General features: G+C 34.8%; 1 protein-coding gene across 1 annotated transcript in view; it reads right to left on the bottom strand.

Moving 5' to 3' along the window:
• Positions 1–2,150: 2,150 nt before the first annotated feature.
• LOC128983456 (uncharacterized) overlaps positions 2,151–19,977 on the bottom strand; it is a 67,929-nt gene continuing 50,102 nt past the window's right edge. The window contains exons 6-16 of the mRNA XM_054402755.1: positions 19,449–19,648; positions 18,225–18,288; positions 16,443–16,556; positions 15,764–15,873; positions 15,411–15,542; positions 12,645–12,758; positions 10,972–11,239; positions 9,161–9,396; positions 7,866–8,057; positions 6,971–7,154; positions 2,151–5,201 (exon numbers count right to left, since the gene is read on the bottom strand). Coding sequence (XP_054258730.1) covers positions 6,978–7,154; positions 7,866–8,057; positions 9,161–9,396; positions 10,972–11,239; positions 12,645–12,758; positions 15,411–15,542; positions 15,764–15,873; positions 16,443–16,556; positions 18,225–18,288; positions 19,449–19,648 — 1,607 coding nt within the window. The 3' untranslated portion in view covers positions 2,151–5,201; positions 6,971–6,977. The remainder of the gene's footprint in view (positions 5,202–6,970; positions 7,155–7,865; positions 8,058–9,160; positions 9,397–10,971; positions 11,240–12,644; positions 12,759–15,410; positions 15,543–15,763; positions 15,874–16,442; positions 16,557–18,224; positions 18,289–19,448; positions 19,649–19,977) is intronic.

Below are 19,977 nucleotides of genomic sequence, written 5' to 3'. Positions count from 1 at the left end.
ATGGCTAAAGAGAATACAAACATTTTTTGTTAACTTTCATGGATTAACTTTAAAGACGCCGTCTACTAGTCGGGAATTCCGGGAAAATCGGGAAAAAGTCGGGGATTTTGAAAGATCGTGAAAAGTCGTGAAAAAGTAATGAATTTCGGCCGAAGGTCGGGAATAATCTAACCTTTCAAAATTAGGGATGAACGGGTCCCAAAAATTTTAAAAAACTTTCTGGGTCTTATATTCCTGATTCATACATTATTGAGTCAGTATTCATATACATTATTGAATAAGTATCCATATACGTTTTTGAATCAGTATCCATATACGTAGTTGACTGTTACATACTGTTACTTTGACTATCAGTATCCATATACAGTAACTTATTGACACTATTCAAATTATTGACATTAATTATATAAGTTTTTCACTGAGACATTGCTTCGCCATAGAGGTTATTGCCATCCAAGTACATGAATCACTGAGCCATTGCTTCGCCATAGAAGAAATTACGCATCATACCTTGTAGGTCTGATTCTATCCTCTTATTTTATCAATGTAAACCAATTGAAAGATTCAGTATAAATCTTGCAAAGGTTTTTGTTTGTTTACACCAAAACATATCTTTATATTTATAAAATCAATAAAATAAAACAGGTAACATGCTGAACAACATGATGCTGCAAGTAAAAATTATGAAATAGGCAAGAAGCTCACTGATATTTCCAGAAATACTGTTTCTTCTAATGCATGATTGAAAACAAATATTTCATTCCATTGACAAGTATGAATAGAAAAATGCTGTGTTGCTTCGAATCGAGTTACGTTAAAATTTTTTGCTGCTTCACACACCCCAACATTTGATATGGGATTTTCTCGGCATGTGATTTGTTTCGATCGTCAGTGAATTCGCTGCGTCGCGAGTGACAACCCGATTATTATACCATACCCGATTTTATTAATATTTAGTTGGTGGGTAGCAAAAAACAATCCAAGAGTTAGGTGGGTTGCTGGACCAAAATATTTGGGAACAGCTTTGAAAAAATATTTTTATGAAAATCAAATCAGGAGAGTGGAAATTTGTTTAATCTGCAGGTTTACTGCAAACTAAACTTACACTGCTGGCTGTGAAGATGAGTCAATTAATTAGTAATAGGAAGTGGTATGAACATAAATAGTAGTACTGAATCAAGTGAAAGTATAAACTAGTGATGGTCGAATCCAGGAATTGAAACTCTCGAATCCGAATCTTTAAATCTCGAGTACCAAAATTAATTACAAATGGGCTTATGGTGATTAAAAAAGCAAGAATGGAATAGGAACCATTCAAAAATAAATATTACACTAACTAGTGATGGTCAAAACCAGAAATTTTGAATCTCAAAATCGAAACCGAAACTTAAAAAAATTGATTCCCGAATCTCAAAACCTAAACGCGAAACTTTTTTACTCTAGTGTTTACAAAGGTTAAGGTTACAAAAAATACAGGTAATAACACAAATACTAGAAAGGGCTCGGTATGGAAAACAAAACCATATGTTAATTACTGTAATGCTATTAGTATAGGGGTTTTTTGTTTACTTTCGGGCCAAAAACGTCATTTGTTAATGTTTATTTATTATGATCCATACGGGTATTATGTGACTGATAAACTTTAAACCTAAATCAACATAATTTTAATAAACAACCTAAATTAAAATAAATTAATTCCTGAAATTAACATAAACATGACTATTAGATTAGTTAGACCATTTAGTGTTCAATATTTCTTTGAGTTTAGTAAATAAATATCGTTATGAAAATGAATTCTATGTTGTTCCATTTATAGTATTTAATATGACTTTTGAAGTTCAGAATACAATTTACTGTTTTCATTACTGTATAAAGTGATCTGTTTGATATTTTGCTACGTGTACAAACAGTGTTAAAAACAATAATAATGACACAAAAAATGTCAGCAGTTTCAAAAATAAATATATCAATAATATTATTATTATATTATTAAATTTGTATCACTTTAATAATATAATATATTCCAGATTGGCTTAGAAGTTTTGACTGAGCTTCCGTTTTGTTTAACCAGTTATTTTTTTAATAATAGAAATACAAGGTATAGAACAATTAATTGATAACATTCTTTACAACATTTATTAATTGTGTATATATACAAAATAAATCTATATAAAAGTAACAAAGTATATACAGAATAAGGTGCAATACGACCCTTTTTTGTATAACCATATGAAATATTTATAAAAAAACTATAATTATTAATACATGAGCAACATTTTATAATGACTTTCTTGAGCCTCTGAATTTAGGACTTTAAATGCATTTCTCTCCTAGAAAATGTAAAAATACACATACAAATTTAAAATATTTACAGTTAATAAATAGCATGATAACACAAAATGGAATGGAAACACCAATATTGTTTGTAAATTGGTCTGAAAAATTTCTACATTTTTTCATAAGGCTTCCTTCCTATCAGTTAAACATTAACATCACATACAATTAACACAGAGTTAGAATGCTGGTTTGAACAATTAATTAAAAAAAGATTACCCTTTTACCACACTATTAATTGGCTATCAGAAAATATAATATTCAGGTTTGTAACGTACAAAGCAAACAAATGGAATTTAATTTAAGAAAAACATTTTCATTTTATTTATATAATTGAGAAAAATAAAGCAATTCAAATCGATGATGATTGATGGATTGGACATATTCCTTAATAGTTTTTTAGTTAAAATAGGTTTATCATCCTTGTGGAGCAGCTGGAGATAATTTTAAGGTTATCTCCTTGCAGAGTGTGCATTTTGTTGTTTACTATTAATTTGTTTCTTGGTTTTCACCTAATTTTGAAACTATTTTGAAACTACAGTAGACTCCTTCTTATCCGGACACCTTTTAACCGGACATCGGTTTAACCGGACTACACTCGGCGGAAATGACATCTCTTTAACCGGACAATTTTTATCAGCACATTGGTTTAACCGGACTAGATTGGCAGGAAGTGGGCAGTACAAAAACGACTGTTCTCTTGGGAAAGATTTGAGACCAGTGATCACGTGTCTAAATACAATGCTCTCCTAAATTTAAGTCAAATATCACAGTAAACAGTCCGTTTTAACGAGTTTTTATGGACGTCGGTTTAATCGGAAAACCCGTTATCCGGACTGGCCTCTGTCCTGAGGAGTCCGGATAAGAGGGAGTCTACTGTATTACCAATATTATGAAATACGCCTAATACAGGCTTTACATTTTACAATAGGCCAAGAAGTCTCTGCAGCTTGCAAAGGCAATGGTAAAACTTAATAATTAATCATAAATCACAAATAAATCAAAAGTCAATATCTTAAAATCATCAAAAGTTTGGGTGTAAATCACAGCTACCGGTAATACTTTATAATAGTTTGTCATATGCAATGTATTTTACCTTTGTTACAGTCCACTACAAAATGAAAGAAAGCAATGTTGGCATCAATAACTATTTTAGTTTACTCACACTCCAGATATTTCTAGGTAGTGTTTATATGTTTGGGTTGTGGTGGTATAACGAGATTAATTTTATATTATTTAAATATAAATTAATCACCATATAAGGAATGTAATACATGAGGTGTTATTCACTTGGCTAGTAAATAGATTTTAGTAGCCAGTGAAGATATAGTATTGAGCTACACACTTTATTCAGATTTATTAACATGTTACAATTTATGTTTTATTTTTTACAATTTATTTTTTACATTCAACATCCATTTCTTATTTTTAATTTTTTTAAAGATGTTTAACCTTGCATGTGCCCGTCCATATAGACTACAGATCTGTGCGTGGAATGTATACAGCAAAGCAAAGGGTGAGCCGGTACAGTACAAAGGTGAACAGTAGGGTCTACTGATAAAATGTTTGCGGCAGTGACCAGGATACGAACCCATGACATCTCTGCCTTGGGCCCGAAGTCCTCCTTCCAACTTGTTTTCAATTTTGATAATGTAAATAAGTAACTGTTTAGTAAGGGGTTCAATAATTTAGTTTATTACAATTGTGTTTGTGTAGTGAACATTATACTACAGTATTGGTTATGTCAAACTATGAAAATAATGCAACAATTAGCTACAGCCAATGTAATCAATCGATACATAATTTCGATACATGCTATTGCTTACAATCAAAATTTACAACAGCTGACTTTTACTCCGTAGGGACTAAAACCGTTTTTCTCTCCTTAGGGACTAAAAGGCTTTTTACTTCCTAGGTTGTATAAGAACTACTTTAGACCCGCAACGCATGTATTAAAAACTGCCGTTTTTGCTGCCATTGATAAAAATTTACTTTTTCCCCAGAATTTTTTGTATGTGGCATAAAATATGCAACAGTTTACTATTAGTTTGTCCTTTTAATTTGAGTTGTCAAAAAAGTTGGTGTATTTGAATGAAATTACAAATTAACATTGCACTTTGTCAGTGACTCAAGCCAGCTTTGTTATTTTTATTCCAAAAATGATCATAACTTGAACATGGGAATGGAATGTATAGTTCTACCCATATACAAACCTACTTGGTCTGCTGTAATATCCTCAAGACCATGTATTGTGTGGTGTTATACCATGCAACATGTGTGGTGTTATGTTGCGGATCAGCTTGGGTACATTTCACATTTGCATATACCACTCCCAGCCTACTTGTAGGATTTGGACATCAGACTACGGACTAAAAGAGTTGTGTAATTACTAATTAGTGCTTTACTTTCATGGAATGATTCAAAATTGATTAAATCTATGAATCAATGTCACTGTAAAGCAAAATCAAATCATGGTCATTACAATAGTCACTATGGAGCTCCTTTGTCAAAAGCTATGTAAAAATATAAATTAAATTGTGTTTATTCATAAAGCTTGATTACATTGAGTATTACTCTACGTCATATTTAAATAAAAACTGGGTAGGGGCACATTGATTGTCATGAGTGATAAACCTGTCTTAAATAACAGCAATATCATCTTAAAATTAAACAACTTACATAAATATAATGAGCAATTTGTATAAAACAAAGTCTTGGTGATAAAAACCGTTAAATTAACTTACACAAATATTAATTACAATGCTTAACAAAATGTACATAATAAAATAATACATAACAGTACCCTAAAATATTGAGCAGGCTTGGGAGGACTTGAGAAATTTGTAGTATGGCAGATTTTGTACAACCTGGAAAATCACATTTCTCTTTTAAATTCATTCTTAAAATATCGAAGTATGAACATTATATAATACTAGGTGAAACCCGTCTAAATCGGCGGTTACTTTCAAGGCTTACGCTAATTCATCTAACTGCGATAAATTGAGTGAAATTATACATATTTTGAGCATTTAGCATTGTTTAAAGAGTAATAAGTGTAAAAACAATAATGATATTGATGTCATTAGTTACCAAATATGGTTGATCATTCAATGAATAAAATATTTCCCATACCTTACGTCATCAGAGTTATTATTAGTATCTATGTTATCTGGTATCTCTTCCTTTGGAAGAACCTTTAAATAGTATTAAAATCGTATTGGTGGGATGTTTTGTTGTTAAACACTTCCGTGATTTCATCAGTGTAATGCAGATTAATCTATGATTTTATTTGAAAAGAAATATCTGTTTGTTGTTCCAATAACCATTTATCAAAGTGTGTATCTATTAGAATATGATTGTATATCCTATCATATTCTCTAATACGAGCAATGTCTGTTTGTCTGTCTGTCTGTAATATATATCTCGAAATCCAGCGGAAGGATTTTGACTAAATTTTGGAATTAGGGACTTATAGCCCTAAAAAACGTGATTGGCGACAGCCACTACCTCAGGAAAATTTGTATCTTGCTTCACAACTTGTTTGAAAATGTTCAAATTTAACATTGGTTTTATGGGTTGCCAAGTAACTATGTTGGTTGAATAAAATAACAAGGAAAAAGTAAACAAAACACTTGTAGTATGTGTTTATAATACAAAAAGCTATCCACAGTATACTAGCAAATTACAAAATACTGTACAAAGGGAAAAACATCAGTTGTATTTTATTAAGCATAGAAACACTAACGATTTGATTGTTTGTGGATTTTCTAACTAAATGTATTTAAAAACTAGGGGAAGAATATGGTTGTAATTTTAGGAATAGGTAATTATGGATCCAACAAATTTGTTCGCAGGGAACTATGAATGTTGCTGAAAAAAACTAATTTGGTGGTCTTAGCAACAAATGGGGTTTTAGACCGGAAAGTTACAGGAGCAAAAATATATTTGATCATATCATTATAGCAATATTCCAAGTAAATTTGTATAAAACTATTACCGTATGCTAAAGCCCAATGATAAGAGACAGAATCTCAATTTCTTTGGAAGTAGTTGCCCAAAAGCGAAAAATCATTGTCACAAGTATTTGAAACTAAATACGATTTTGTTTGTACTGTATCATACTTTTATCTGCTGTCAGTGGTGAGCATAACAGTTGAACAACAGGTTTCAATGAATAGGGGGAAAATATTATGTGTGAGTAGCACTTAAACTTAGTCAAGATCATAAAAGTGTATCTTATTTTTGTTTAACATCGCATATTTTTAAAGAGTACAACTTTACAGAGTTGTAAATTATAGATGATTTGTAATAATAGGTTTTTTGTAAATTATAAAATGAGTCTGTTTACGATATTGTTAGAAGTGTTAAAACTAGCAAGATTGCAGAACAGCTGTATGTCGTTTTTTGTGTATGAAATTATAACCTTAACACTTGGAAAAATTAATAATTATTTGGGTGCATCAACCTTATTTTAAAATCCTAACCAAACTAAAACAGCTTCTAACATTAAAAAATGTCTGTCTTAGCGAAATAGATCAATAACATAAAATGATAATAGTAAATTGTAAAGATATTCAGAAATTTATATTGTACTTTGTACACATAATGTATAGTCCGCTTTCTTTTTCAACCTTACCAAAAAATCATGTAGTTGCATTAGAAGAAAGCAGGGTCAAAGCATCAGAGAGGCTTTTAGCATTGGTCCGCACCAGGAAGCTGAGATGACAATAGTCACTGCTACTCAGGTTTGTAGGTCTTTGGACTGCAAGAGACTGTAGTATGTTGGCTCTCTCTAGGTCTAGCCAACGCTGCAGACAAGCCTGTGCAAAATGTAGGTCTTTGAATAACAATCTAACAGTACAATCAGTGACTGCACACTGGCAATATTAGGAGTACATTTTAAGTCTTCAAATGTTTTTATTGAGCTATGCTAGACTAGTCTAAGTTGTAGATGAAAGTTTTTTTTTTTTTTTTTTTTTTTTGACGACCTGAGATAGATTTATAATAGATAACTGAAGGGCATATTATAACATATTGTACATGTCATTAGTATTGGTATACAATTTTTATGAACTTTTATAGAATCAACAAAGTTAAGTTGAATTTTACAACATGACTGATGTCAATTTGATTAGACTTGAGTTTATTTATACAGTAGAGTCCCACAAACTCGGCGTAATGTGGACTGGAAGGGTGCCGAGTTTGTGAAATGCCGGGTTATCGGGAACTAGGGTTAAAAATAAGGACAATACAATTTTTATTCCTTTTAGCTGCCTTATTTATTTACATTTATTTTACAAGTAGGTATTAAGTCATCAGATATAGTACAACAAATCCTTGGTACAAGTTGCAAATGCTTTTACTTGAGCCCATGTTTAACTCAGACTCAAAAAATCACTAATTTTCTGAGCCAGGTGATGGCCGAGTTATCCAGCCTGCCGGGTTATCGAGTGCCGAGTTTGCGGGACTCTACTGTATTGCAGATTTCTTTGAAACAATTATTGGAAATCATGAATATATTAGTGTCTAACCTGTTCATCAGAAGTTTGTGGCAAGTGTGTGGGTCCCCATAGCCACATCTCTAGAGCACTCTGGGCTCTGGCGAGAGATGGCGTCTGGTTGTCACTTAGCACTGAGTGTACAATGCTGGTAAGTGCCTCTGGCAGAGATATGAGGCTCAGAGCACGCAGCGCACACTGACACAGCGACATGTTGTCTGAACCCTGCAACATAGACACTTCACCATGCTTCACCTGTTGAACTATAATAAAACAAACATTAGGGATGTGTTGATTCTCGATACAGATTCTTGAACATTGGTATAGGAAAAATTCACACTTTGTGGATGACAACGATAATGTTTCCTTGACCATGTGATATAATGATATTTCCACATCACTGCGGTAGAAGATCAGAATTTTACCACAAACACGGAAAAGATTATAATGTCTACATCACCTCGGGAGATGTTTATAATTTCACCGCGGTTGTGGGAGACAAAAGTGATGTTTCCGTTACCACGTTGGATGATCAGTATTTTGCTGTAACCACGGGAGACGGCGAAAATGTCTACACAGCCGTGGAAGGTGATCAGAACTTTGCCTTTGAAGACGATGATGTTGTTTTCTATGACCACATAGGGAATACTAAGGATTTTGCCGCTTCCGCAGGAGAGAATGGTGATGTTTCATTTACTGTGGGGGATATTCAGAATGTTGCCACAAACGCAGAAGACGATGATGATGAATCCACGACTGCGGGTGATACTCTGGGTTTTGCTACAATCAGGCAAGATTATGTGATCAATGGAGATCGCTGATATTTTGCTGCCATCGTGGGAAAGGATGATGATGTTTCCATTTTAAATTTGAATTGGATAGTTAGAATTTTTCAAGGCTACTTCATTTTTTAATTTATTTCAAAAACATCCCACTACCCTAAAATTACTTTGTTTGAAGACATAAAGATAGGTGTTGGTCTAGCATAACCAATCTATATAGAAAATTCTGTTAAATAAAAAAAAATTCTATTTTTATTGAAAATAGGTGTTTTAGGTATCGGTAACAAGAATCAATCAATTGTGGTAAAATATTTGTATTTGTTTATAATTCTTAAACTGCAACTGTTGTCTACGGTACCAGAGTTACTCATTACTATAGCTTGACTTATCTCTCTCATCAGCGATTACCCAAACTTTTCAATCTATGTTATAGGTTGCACAGACCAAATTTTAACTGAATTTATTCCTGACAGTACCATGAGTAGAACCAGACTGACTTTTGGGGACAGTATAGCCTTACTGGTTATTGTAAACTGACTGACTCACTTTGTCCTTGTGCTGAGGTAGCAGAAAGACTCGTGGAGCAGCTTGTTGGTCTTCCCTGCACACTATCAGGTGACCTAGACTGGCCTCTGTGTGACCTTGGGCCTGCAGAGTTCTGAGGCAAGAGACTACCTGCAGCATCACCAGTGCTGCCAACCTCACTCCCCCCGTAGCAGTCAGCTGCGATGCCAGGCTCGCGACTGTCAGGAACTCCTGCCTAACTAGCACTGCCACTGACACTACAAAACAGGATTAGATTAGATCCATGCAACGTCAGGCAAGATGAGTGAAGGATACATGTTGAATGAGTGAGAGGACAGCATTGATTGATTCTGAATAAAATCAGCTAGTTCTACAGCCAGGACTAGCAATTAAAATCCCAATTTTATCAGGGATAGCTAGTTTCAGTTTCGCACCTTCTAAAAGCCACCAATACCGACTTTTCTCTGGATTGAACAACCAGCAATAAAATTTACTGCATCCACTCCGTTACCCACAATAATGCAACGTTTCTTAATCATTTTCAATTTGTCATTGTAGTAATATTCATATACGAACTCACTCAATTTTATGAAACAGGTATTACTTGACAACTTCAATTTCTTTACAAATTATTGTTAGTTAGGTACTAATAATTGAACTATTGCTAATTATTTGGATATACCTTAATACTTTTCAATAAAATGGTGACCATACAAAGTAGTTATTTTAAGCCAAGTATGAATGGAGATGAGTGTTGGATGAGTGGCGCGATCTTGTAGTCTTGTTAGTGACTAAGGCCGACATATTCCTTAGACACAGCTGTTAATTAATAGTCCATGCAGCTATAATGGCAACTAAGGGACCTATAGTTTATGGTGGAATCCGAACCACATTTTTGTCGTGGTATATACGAATTGGTCTAATTATCAGGATATAGTACTGCAGATAGTCGTAGTACTCACTTGTGTGGACATTTATCCACACCAGAGAGTATCGCACCCACATTGCATGCCTATATATATCCACAATTCGTGACCTCCTAGTAGCTGGAGTACAGGACGACGCCACCCGTCCCAGTCTATGGTTAATTTGATCTACCTAAAGGGCTTCCATTTATTTAGAACTCTGAAACAAACCTTCAACTGTTATGACTTTTTTGGTAATCATAGTTTTAGGCCGGGGTTTTTAAAGATTTTGTAATGTGTATAGGTTTAACAGCAAAAGCGTTCCTTTCTGACAAAATATATGAAAATGCAAAAAGAAATACATAGAACTTTTATATTCTTGTAGATTGTGAAAGGAGGAAGATGAATATGATGTTTTGTTTTGGTTTGTGGTCAATATCACTAAAGCACTAATGAAACATACAATACAAATTGATCTACATCCACAAAAAGCCTGCTATTTTGGGATAGTATTATTATCATTTGGGGGTTTGAAGGAGCTGTAAGAAGAAGTTGAAGGAGCTGAAGAATCCTCTTAAAGTTATATTGTTTCTTTGAAAACTGTGGTTATTTGGTAGCGATTACTCTCTTGTGGGTGGAGGCTTGAAGCATTTTGTAGCCTTCTGTAAACATTTTGTTGACAGACTGTAGCCATGGTGGTAACAGTTAACCATTGGTATACAATCAACTTATTATAGTATATGGTGGTGACCATATTTTATTTTCATACTGCCATTTCTAAGAGAAAAGCAGAATATGGTGGTTAAAAGTAGGTATTCTCCATAAGCATATTCATCGTATGGAAAAGCGTCAAATAAAGGTAATCAACATTGTATGAAATAAGGTTTCAATTTACTAAAGAGAAGATTTGTTGACATAAACATATACCTTGAACTAGTTCAGTTTTGTCCTGGCGGAGGTATTGGCTGGCGACCACGTCAAAGAACTGTGTTATCGGGTGTAGATGTGGAGGCAGATGTGACTGTCCTGAGGTGAGACACAGAGACACGGGAGTCTGTTCCCACGTTGCAGGCAGAAACACACGACCACCCACCACCTCCCCCGCTCCACCCTCCACAGTGAAGTCCGTCCATTGTAGAGTGGAGCAACCCTTCATAGCCCTAAGTGTAGGTGGTACCAGTGGAGCCTGACCTACCTGCGACACAAGAAAATAGAACCATAGTAACAACACCGAGGAAGGAGACAACATTTTGACAGCAGCACACCGTTGACAATAAAGTGGTCGGTACAATCATGTACATTATCAAAATAATATTAATATGCTTCTAGCGCGACAATAAAAAAGTGCTTACTGCTAAGGTGATAATGTTTGTAAACATACTTATGTAATAATGCGCAAATTGTACTTTAGTATCTAAAAACCTATGATACAGCATATTTAGTTTAGATAACCTATTTTAAGCAAATTTAGGAAATAACCTATTACTGAAGGCCTAAAGGGTAAGACCTAGACCGGGAACCAATTTAATTTTTGTTTTGATGTTACCAGAGGCCAAAAACACCATCCGTTCAAATTCATATATATGTGTCCGTTAGCTCGATAACTCAAATAAAAATCAAGAAGTTATTTAAATAAAAATCTTCCAATTTTTATGAAATTAACAAAACCTGTAAACCTACTATAGTAATTATTTTTGCTACCTACTTTTATTTAATATGTTTATGAGTGAATAAAGAATTTTAATTGAAACAAGTTTGCAAACCATCAAGATTAGACTATGGGAACAGGATTTAATGGTGGATTTTCCTCCCTCGATAAAATTTTGCAATTTCTTTCTAAACCATTTTGTAGAGTAAAAAAAAACCAAGTAATTCAGTATAGTGAAGCCTTGTTAAACAGTTATGAAAAACATACAAAATTTAAATTTTAGAGTTTCAAGCTTTTGGCCTACATACTATGGAAAATAAATAAATTATTGTAGTTTTTGCTTCTTTATGGAAATAGTTTGATGTAATTTAGCATACCCTATTTGTTTAATTCATATTATTATCAACATTTCTAAAAAAATCCCTTTTACCTTCCTTGTTACAGCAAACCTAAGTACTCATTAGGATGAATGTTATTTAAATAGGAAATAGATCTGACTATTTTAGGGAATATTATTGTGCAAATATAACCAGATAAATGGAAATCTGCTTAGTCTACAGATTTGCTGTAGTGGGGTATTTTATCATATCCCTTAAAACAAAACTCTGAATGTAAATATCTATCAAAATCACACCTTCAGTGCCAAATAAAGGAAATCAAAGTTTATAATTCTTTAAATTTTTTCTCAACTAACATCTCACATACTAATATTTCAATAATGATTTGACTTATAGGCCTATTTATTTAACACACTAGAAAAATATTTATTTAGTAGATTAAAATAAATCACAATTTTCCTAATTTATCTGCGCTGGTTAGAGATTTTAAAGTTTTATTTAATACAATTTCAACTTTAATCTTCCAACTTTGAGTTCCACATAAGGACAACATACTTTATACAGAGATATTTTACAGTCATAGACATTTGTTAAAGCTGAGCTATGTTCCTTACTTGTTCTAACAACTGAGACAAAGCCTCATGATTGGTTACAGTGACAGCGCTGTAGTTGTCCTCCAGGTTCTTGTGAATAACACATTGACTCTTGCCTCTCAGCTCCTCTGCCTTCTATACACACAGGAAAATACAAGATCAATTACAGGAACAACAAATAAATAAAAGGTTAAAATACCTGCTTGTCGCCTTGTGGTCCAAGTGTTGTCCTAGTGGATTATGTACATTTCGGCGCGAGCGCCATCGTCGGATCCATATAAGAACTGTTTACACTAAACTTCCCTGAAGAGGTGCGTTAGATGATCACAACACAAAACACATATAAAAACCGGTCGACCGTTAATTAACATTTTTTAACTCTTGCTACGCGTGCACGGGCAGGATATGGAGGCGCGCCAGACGTGTGTCGAGACTCGACTGAAGACGGTAGTTGGTCGTGATCTGACCTGAACGATGGTTTTCTTAGGAAGATGTTCTTTAAACCTCTTTACAAAGGGCCTTCCAGTTTGGCCAATGTAAAACTTATCACAGTCATTACAGGTTATTTTATAAACTCCTGTTTTTTGACAAAAATCCTGTGGTGTATTTTTTACAGAAAGGAGATTTTGGAGTTTGTTCGATGTTTTGAAGGCTACAATTTTACCATGCTTTTTCATCTGGTTTTTCAGTGTATGGGAGAGGTTGGTTCCAAATTCAACTGATACATACTCCATTCGCTCTTTATTGTTATCAGTGCTAGTAATGGCTTTTTTCTTGATTATTTGTTTATTGGTTAAACTATCGATCAATTTAGGGCTGTATCCATTTGAGACGGCGATGTATTTAATTATGTTTATCTCTTTTTCATAATCATCGGGGTTTAGGGGGACGGTGAGCATTCTATGAATGAAACTATTGTATGCTGCTATCTTGTGTTGGAAGGGGTGATGGGAAGTTTCATGAATGGTGGTATCAGTGGCTGTAGGTTTCCTGTTGATGCTGAATACAATCTTATCTTTTGTTTTTGTTAGTGTTAGGTCTAAGAAGTTGAGTTTTTCGTTTTCTTCAAATTCTATTGTAAATTTTAGCTGTGGATGAATGTTGTTTAAATAATTATTAAAAAGCTGGATTTGTCTATTGTTGCCATTATACATGATGATGATATCGTCAACATATCTATGGTAGAAAATGATACGGTCTTTGTATTTGTTGGTATTGTCTGTCCATAAATGCTGATTCTCCATTTCATTGAGGAATATTTCTGCTAATATTCCTGATAAAGGTGACCCCATGGCGAGCCCTTCTTTCTGTGTAAAATATTCATTATTAAAACTGAAATAATTTTGTTGGAGTACTGTTCTCAGTAAAAGCATCAATTCATTTATTTCAACTTGGTTCAAATTAGAATTTTCGGTCAGATTTTTCTGTAGTATTTTTAAAGTTTCTAGGACGGGTACATTAGTATATAGGTTGGAAATATCTAAAGAGGCAAGAGTGTGTCTGTCACATACACTGAAAAACCAGATGAAAAAGCATGGTAAAATTGTAGCCTTCAAAACATCGAACAAACTCCAAAATCTCCTTTCTGTAAAAAATACACCACAGGATTTTTGTCAAAAAACAGGAGTTTATAAAATAACCTGTAATGACTGTGATAAGTTTTACATTGGCCAAACTGGAAGGCCCTTTGTAAAGAGGTTTAAAGAACATCTTCCTAAGAAAACCATCGTTCAAAAATCAAATTTCGCCGACCATTTGGTAGCCAGTAACCATAGTTATACTGATATAACAACAAATTTGCAGCCTTTACATATTTGCCAAAAAGGCCGAACAATGACGGCATTGGAACAATTCGAAATTTACAGAGCCTCTAAAATTGAAACAAACAACCTGTTAAACGACAAAAACACCCTGCAATCCAACATTCTCTTTGAAACCTTAATACAAATGAATAATAGCCGAAACAATGCTGCACTAGCTACGTCACCAGGACAAAGGTCAGATCACGACCAACTACCGTCTTCAGTCGAGTCTCGACACACGTCTGGCGCGCCTCCATATCCTGCCCGTGCACGCGTAGCAAGAGTTAAAAAATGTTAATTAACGGTCGACCGGTTTTTATATGTGTTTTGTGTTGTGATCATCTAACGCACCTTTTCAGGGAAGTTTAGTGTAAACAGTTCTTATATGGATCCGACGATGGCGCTCGCGCCGAAATGTACATAATCCACTAGGACAACACTTGGACCACAAGGCGACAAGCAGGTATTTTAACCTTTTATTTATTTGTCAATCATTTGGTCCGGAAACACCACAACAAAATATGAAGTACAGGAACAATTCCCCTGTCTATATTCACAGTAGTGTCTTTTCTCCAGATAAACTCAGCGGTCTTCTATGTAGGAGGCAAGCTTTAGCACTCAGCTACCAGATAAGAGCCACTAAGGGGAAAACTTTAAAGACTGGATTTAAGTCATTGATATCAATGTGCATTGTGTAAGTTAGAGGCAGCAGCAATTGTTCAAAAAGTATGTCAGCTATCCAGGTCAGGTATGTGTAAGGTTCCTGAGAAATTCCTGGATAAGGCAAAATGAAATGGTGGAAAACATCCATCCTCTTTTCAACTTTGCAAGAAGACTAAGGTTATTTGAATAAAGAGAAGATTTAGGACAATAGACCCTCTCAGGTTGATTGACAACCTGGAGATGAAGGCAGCCTCTAGAATGTCTTTGTTCCTAGTAACTATGTACCTATGACAAGGGATACATAATTTTTCCCTGTATGTACCTTGGAGCTGTTAGCAAAAGTGTACGGGCAGTATATATCGGACTCAGTCTCACTCCCGTAGTAAGGTAGCGACGTCCGATCTCTGTTCAGATCACACTCTGGCACCACACTCTCATACAGGTTCTCAGACATCTGAAAATAAAGTTTAATTATTGACTGAGAAGTGGTTTAAACTTTTATGTTCTGATTTTCTTGTAACTGTCACTAATTTGGGAGAAAATATTTTTTTCAATAGATAAGGATTAACTTAAGCCTCACTGAAGGATAAACAATGACATGTTAGTAAAATTAAATTGGCTGTGCTAAATGAAATGTAGGTATAAATTTGCACTATGTTTTTTACTCAAACTAACCTGTAACGTAGAAGTGGACTGATAGGTAGAGTCCAGATTGTCCTTATCTTTCTCACGAAGGCTTGCTGTCCTTTGAGGTTTAGCTGGAGCAACCGTGGATCTTAATTCACCTGAAAAATTTAAGAAAATGAAAAATCTGAATTTTAATTTGAACTAATATACAATCTGAATTTTAATTTGAATTAATATACAATTCTATCTCTAAATTACTAAGAATCATTGATTTGTAAATTTAAATTAATATGATGAGTGTAAAATGGATTTCGATGATCTATGTGGTTAATTAACCGACTAAGATTAGCTGTAATCAATTTATAAAAACCCAATGATCAAGGATAGCTGAGTCCAGTTTCAAATCATTATCATTAATTTGTAAATTAAAATAATGATGATGAATTTGAATGAGTTTCGATGATCTGTGTGGTTATGTAACCGACTAAGATTAGCTGTAATCAATTTATAAAAACCTAATGATCAAGGATAGCTAGGTCCAGTTTCGAATCATTAATTTGTAAATTAAAATTATGATGATGAATTTGAATGAGTTTCGATGATCTTTCAAGTTTTGTTATGGTACTGACTAAGATTAGTTATAATGTAAAACCAATTATTAATAAAAACCCAATGATCAAGTACAGCTGGATCCAATTTAGAGGTATAATTTTATTTTTATATTTACCCAAGTTGACATATACTGAAGTAGAAGGAGGAGGAGGGCGAGCTGGTCGAGTGTCTCCGATGTTAGAGTCAAGCGAGTGGCTGCGAGGGGGAGGGGGCGGCTTGCTGGGGCGACCTGACAACACATACACATCAGCTCACATAGCAGGTAACTTGCGCTAGAGAAGAGTTTCAGGCAATTGATAGCACACACAAATCTTCACAAAAATATTACATCCTTACAAATAGTAGTCCTACTACTTCCTTCTGAAGAAGTCCCGTTGCTAACATTTATGATGTCAACATCCCATTTACAGCGAAGTTACAGAGTATTTCTGGTGTAGTTTGTGGAGTGTTTACACATTTTCTACATCTAGACACTTTCCTGCAACTCACCTGTCAACTAGCAACCGATTTCAATAGCGTTACCTACAGAACCGAATCACATAACACTGGTCAGTATTCGACATGTCCAGTCACCTGTTTCCAGACATGCATTTTGTCAAGCAGTTTTGCGATAGCACGGCCTCATGTGATTGGTCAGTTTTTCAAATATCGAAGAGTGGGAGAGACACTATGATATTTGTAATGACAAAATCCATTTCCGCAACTCCCGTGTACTCGCGGTTAATTACATTACGCATTTCTAACACGTGGTCTCTTTACCAGTGTTTTATAATATACTCTCATTTGTGCTTTATTCAGTGTCCATCTGACAAGTGTTTTTCATCCAGTTCACTGCATTATTCTCAATTTAAATACCTCAAGACGCCAGTTTTTTATAACCTATTTCTCACTTTCCATGTCTGTAATTTCAAGTATTTTCAAGAAACATCAAGCTCCAGTTTAAAGTCTTAAATCATTTTTACTTTAAAGTTCCATTTTGCTAATTTTAAGATTTATTATTTCTGTGCAAGGCATAAAGAAGAATGCCAAGTGTAAATTATTTTCATTTTTAATTCATATACCACTAGAAGAAAGTGATAAAACCTCAAGAGGAAGTGATTTTAATTTTAATACTAGAGAATTTTTTTACTCTCTAATGCTTAACAAAATTATCTACATCAACTCTGTACATCATCATCTCTACATGCGACCAACATCATCTCATCGTCCCCTACAGAAGGCGCCTTCTCTCCCAGCAGAGAGGTCCTAACTCCCCTATCCTGCCATCTCTCTCATCAACAGGATCTTCACACTTCTACGGCTGCAGTTCTTCAGTTTCAATAACGCCCACCCTCAGTAAAATTGGAAATCAGGTACTCTCAGCGTTTCATTTTGCTACATTTTATTCATGTCACAATTGTGCTTTAAATGTTTGTTTCCTTTACAAGACTTTCAGCTTTTAATATCTTTGAAAGATCCTAATTCCGGCATTTATGCTGTAGTAGTCAAGCGCTGTACAGTTAACATAGCCCGCATCTTACAACCATTCAAAGTTTAAGATGGTCTCTTCTCTTATAACTTGGAAGTACGTAAAGTACCGTTCAAACAAGATTCATACTTTGGCTGAAGTGTCGATTTTCCCTCACATTGTTTTTGGCTACTGTGATGAGCCTAATCGTGACAGAGCGGTTGGGACTGGCTATAATAATATTAATAAAGTAAATAAGTTAAAGGTCTCAGATTTAAACTAGCTTACTTGGCTGCGAAAGGAGCTTAATACACGAAGAGCCCTTGTATTATACCAGTAGTAATTGACGTGTCTCCTTTTCTTTTGTTTTTAACTTGTGATCAATCTTTAAAACAATTATAGAAGGTTAATCCAAACTATATAGAGTAGAATAACAATTATATTACTAACCATGAAAGCCCGGCGATACAGGAGATGTTGGCGATGATGGAGACTCAGAAGAACTGCTCGATTTCTAAAATTTAAAATATCTATTTCAATTACCAATAATAACAGTATGGTAGCTATAGTCTGTTCACAAAATTTAGATGGTTTAAGGGGAAGGTTTCCTGGGTTCTTCTTTGATCAGCTGTCAGGTATTATTCCTATGTTAGGGTGAGGTGGTGTGGGGATGGAATCACTTCCCCTCAAACCGCCTACAGTTTGTAAATGGAATGTAGTGCGGTATACATATAATAGGGAAAAAATTTATTAATTTTCATTTTTCATATCAACCTTTTCACTGTGTTCAGCTTCTTTGTTTATTCTAAACTCATATTTTTTGTTAAAAGTTTGTTAAACCTATAAGCCTCTGCAACAGCACAAATTTATTTAAAATGGACATTAACACGTTGATTGCGCGTGCCGACTATACAGGCGCTCCCCAGTGGCGGGCGAAGCCCCGGCGCGCAACCGAATCAGCGAACACAATTGGCATTCAAATATTTCAGTCTGACGAATCACAAAAGAGCAGTGGTGGGGTGCTGCGTTACCCCGAGAGTGGATGTAGTTCACTGAAACACCCAAAGGTAGCAGCACTGCACGGATCCGTATCCAGTGTCTTTGTAATGTGGGTTGAAGAGAAAAAATCCCCGAAACCGGGACAAAAGCATTGCCAGACAGGATTTTACGGGAAATTTTAGTACCAACCCACACCAAAGTAAAGCTCGCATTCTAAGCTGGCAGGCTGGCAACGATTATAACGTCTCCGTCTGAGGCTAAGCTCACACTGACTCAATATATTTCTGTTGGTCTGGTGCCGACTTTTGTCGGCGCGCGCCACCTGGGAGCGCTGGCGACGCCGACTGACGCCGACTAATGTCGGCGCGCGCAGTCAATGTGTTAATGAATAATAATTCTTTATTATTCTCTTGTAAATCCTCAGTTAACAGCATGACATAGTTAACAAACAATGTAAATCTTGATTAACAGCGTAATGGTATTCTCAATGTATTACTCTGCATTGCCATCACACCAGCTGCATATTTTAAGGTAATAATGAAAGTTGAATTAATGAAATGATAGCTTTGTTATTGAAAGGGATTAGTTCTTCATTAACCAGACAATTTTGTTAAAGTCCAAAGATCAAGTTAAGTTAAAGCCAACTTATGCATATAATGTAAACTATATGCATACCCTGTTAGGAGGCACCACACTGCCATCTCCTCGTAGGACCTGGACCCCAGACTTGTTGAGGTCGAGGGGGTGGATGATCTCAAGGCGAGGTCGTGGCGGAGGTACAGGGGGGGTCAATACCTCCACCTCATCACGACTTGCCAAACGGAGGATCTTGCGAAGTGTTGAACGCATCTTGTTCGACTTCTTTTTATCAAAAACTGAAATAATCCAACAAGTTTGAGAATATAATATTTCACTTAAAAATCATAGCTTTAGGGTTTTATAAGTGGGTTGTAAAGACACACAAAAATAAAAATATGGAATACCTGAGTTGGTTGGGGGACAGAACTTTTTACTTTAAATACATGATCATATTAATGAACATTAATAGAGAAATGAGTCTCTTAGTTTAAAAAACCTTAATTCAAACAAAAAATTCGAGGATACCTTAAGTGCCTAAAATCATGTGTTATAAAGATATAGAAAATAGGGATTAAATGGATCTTCATTTACCTAAAAGTGTTAAAAGTGTACAAAAAGTGTTTGC

This window comes from Macrosteles quadrilineatus, unplaced genomic scaffold (assembly GCF_028750875.1).
Source record: "Macrosteles quadrilineatus isolate MER2022 unplaced genomic scaffold, UCM_ALF_1.0 Scaffold_1__1_contigs__length_201487025, whole genome shotgun sequence".
Taxonomy (NCBI): Eukaryota; Metazoa; Arthropoda; class Insecta; order Hemiptera; family Cicadellidae; genus Macrosteles; species Macrosteles quadrilineatus.
Note: the sequence above shows the minus strand (reverse complement) of the source record. Positions and strands in the feature narration are given on the sequence as shown.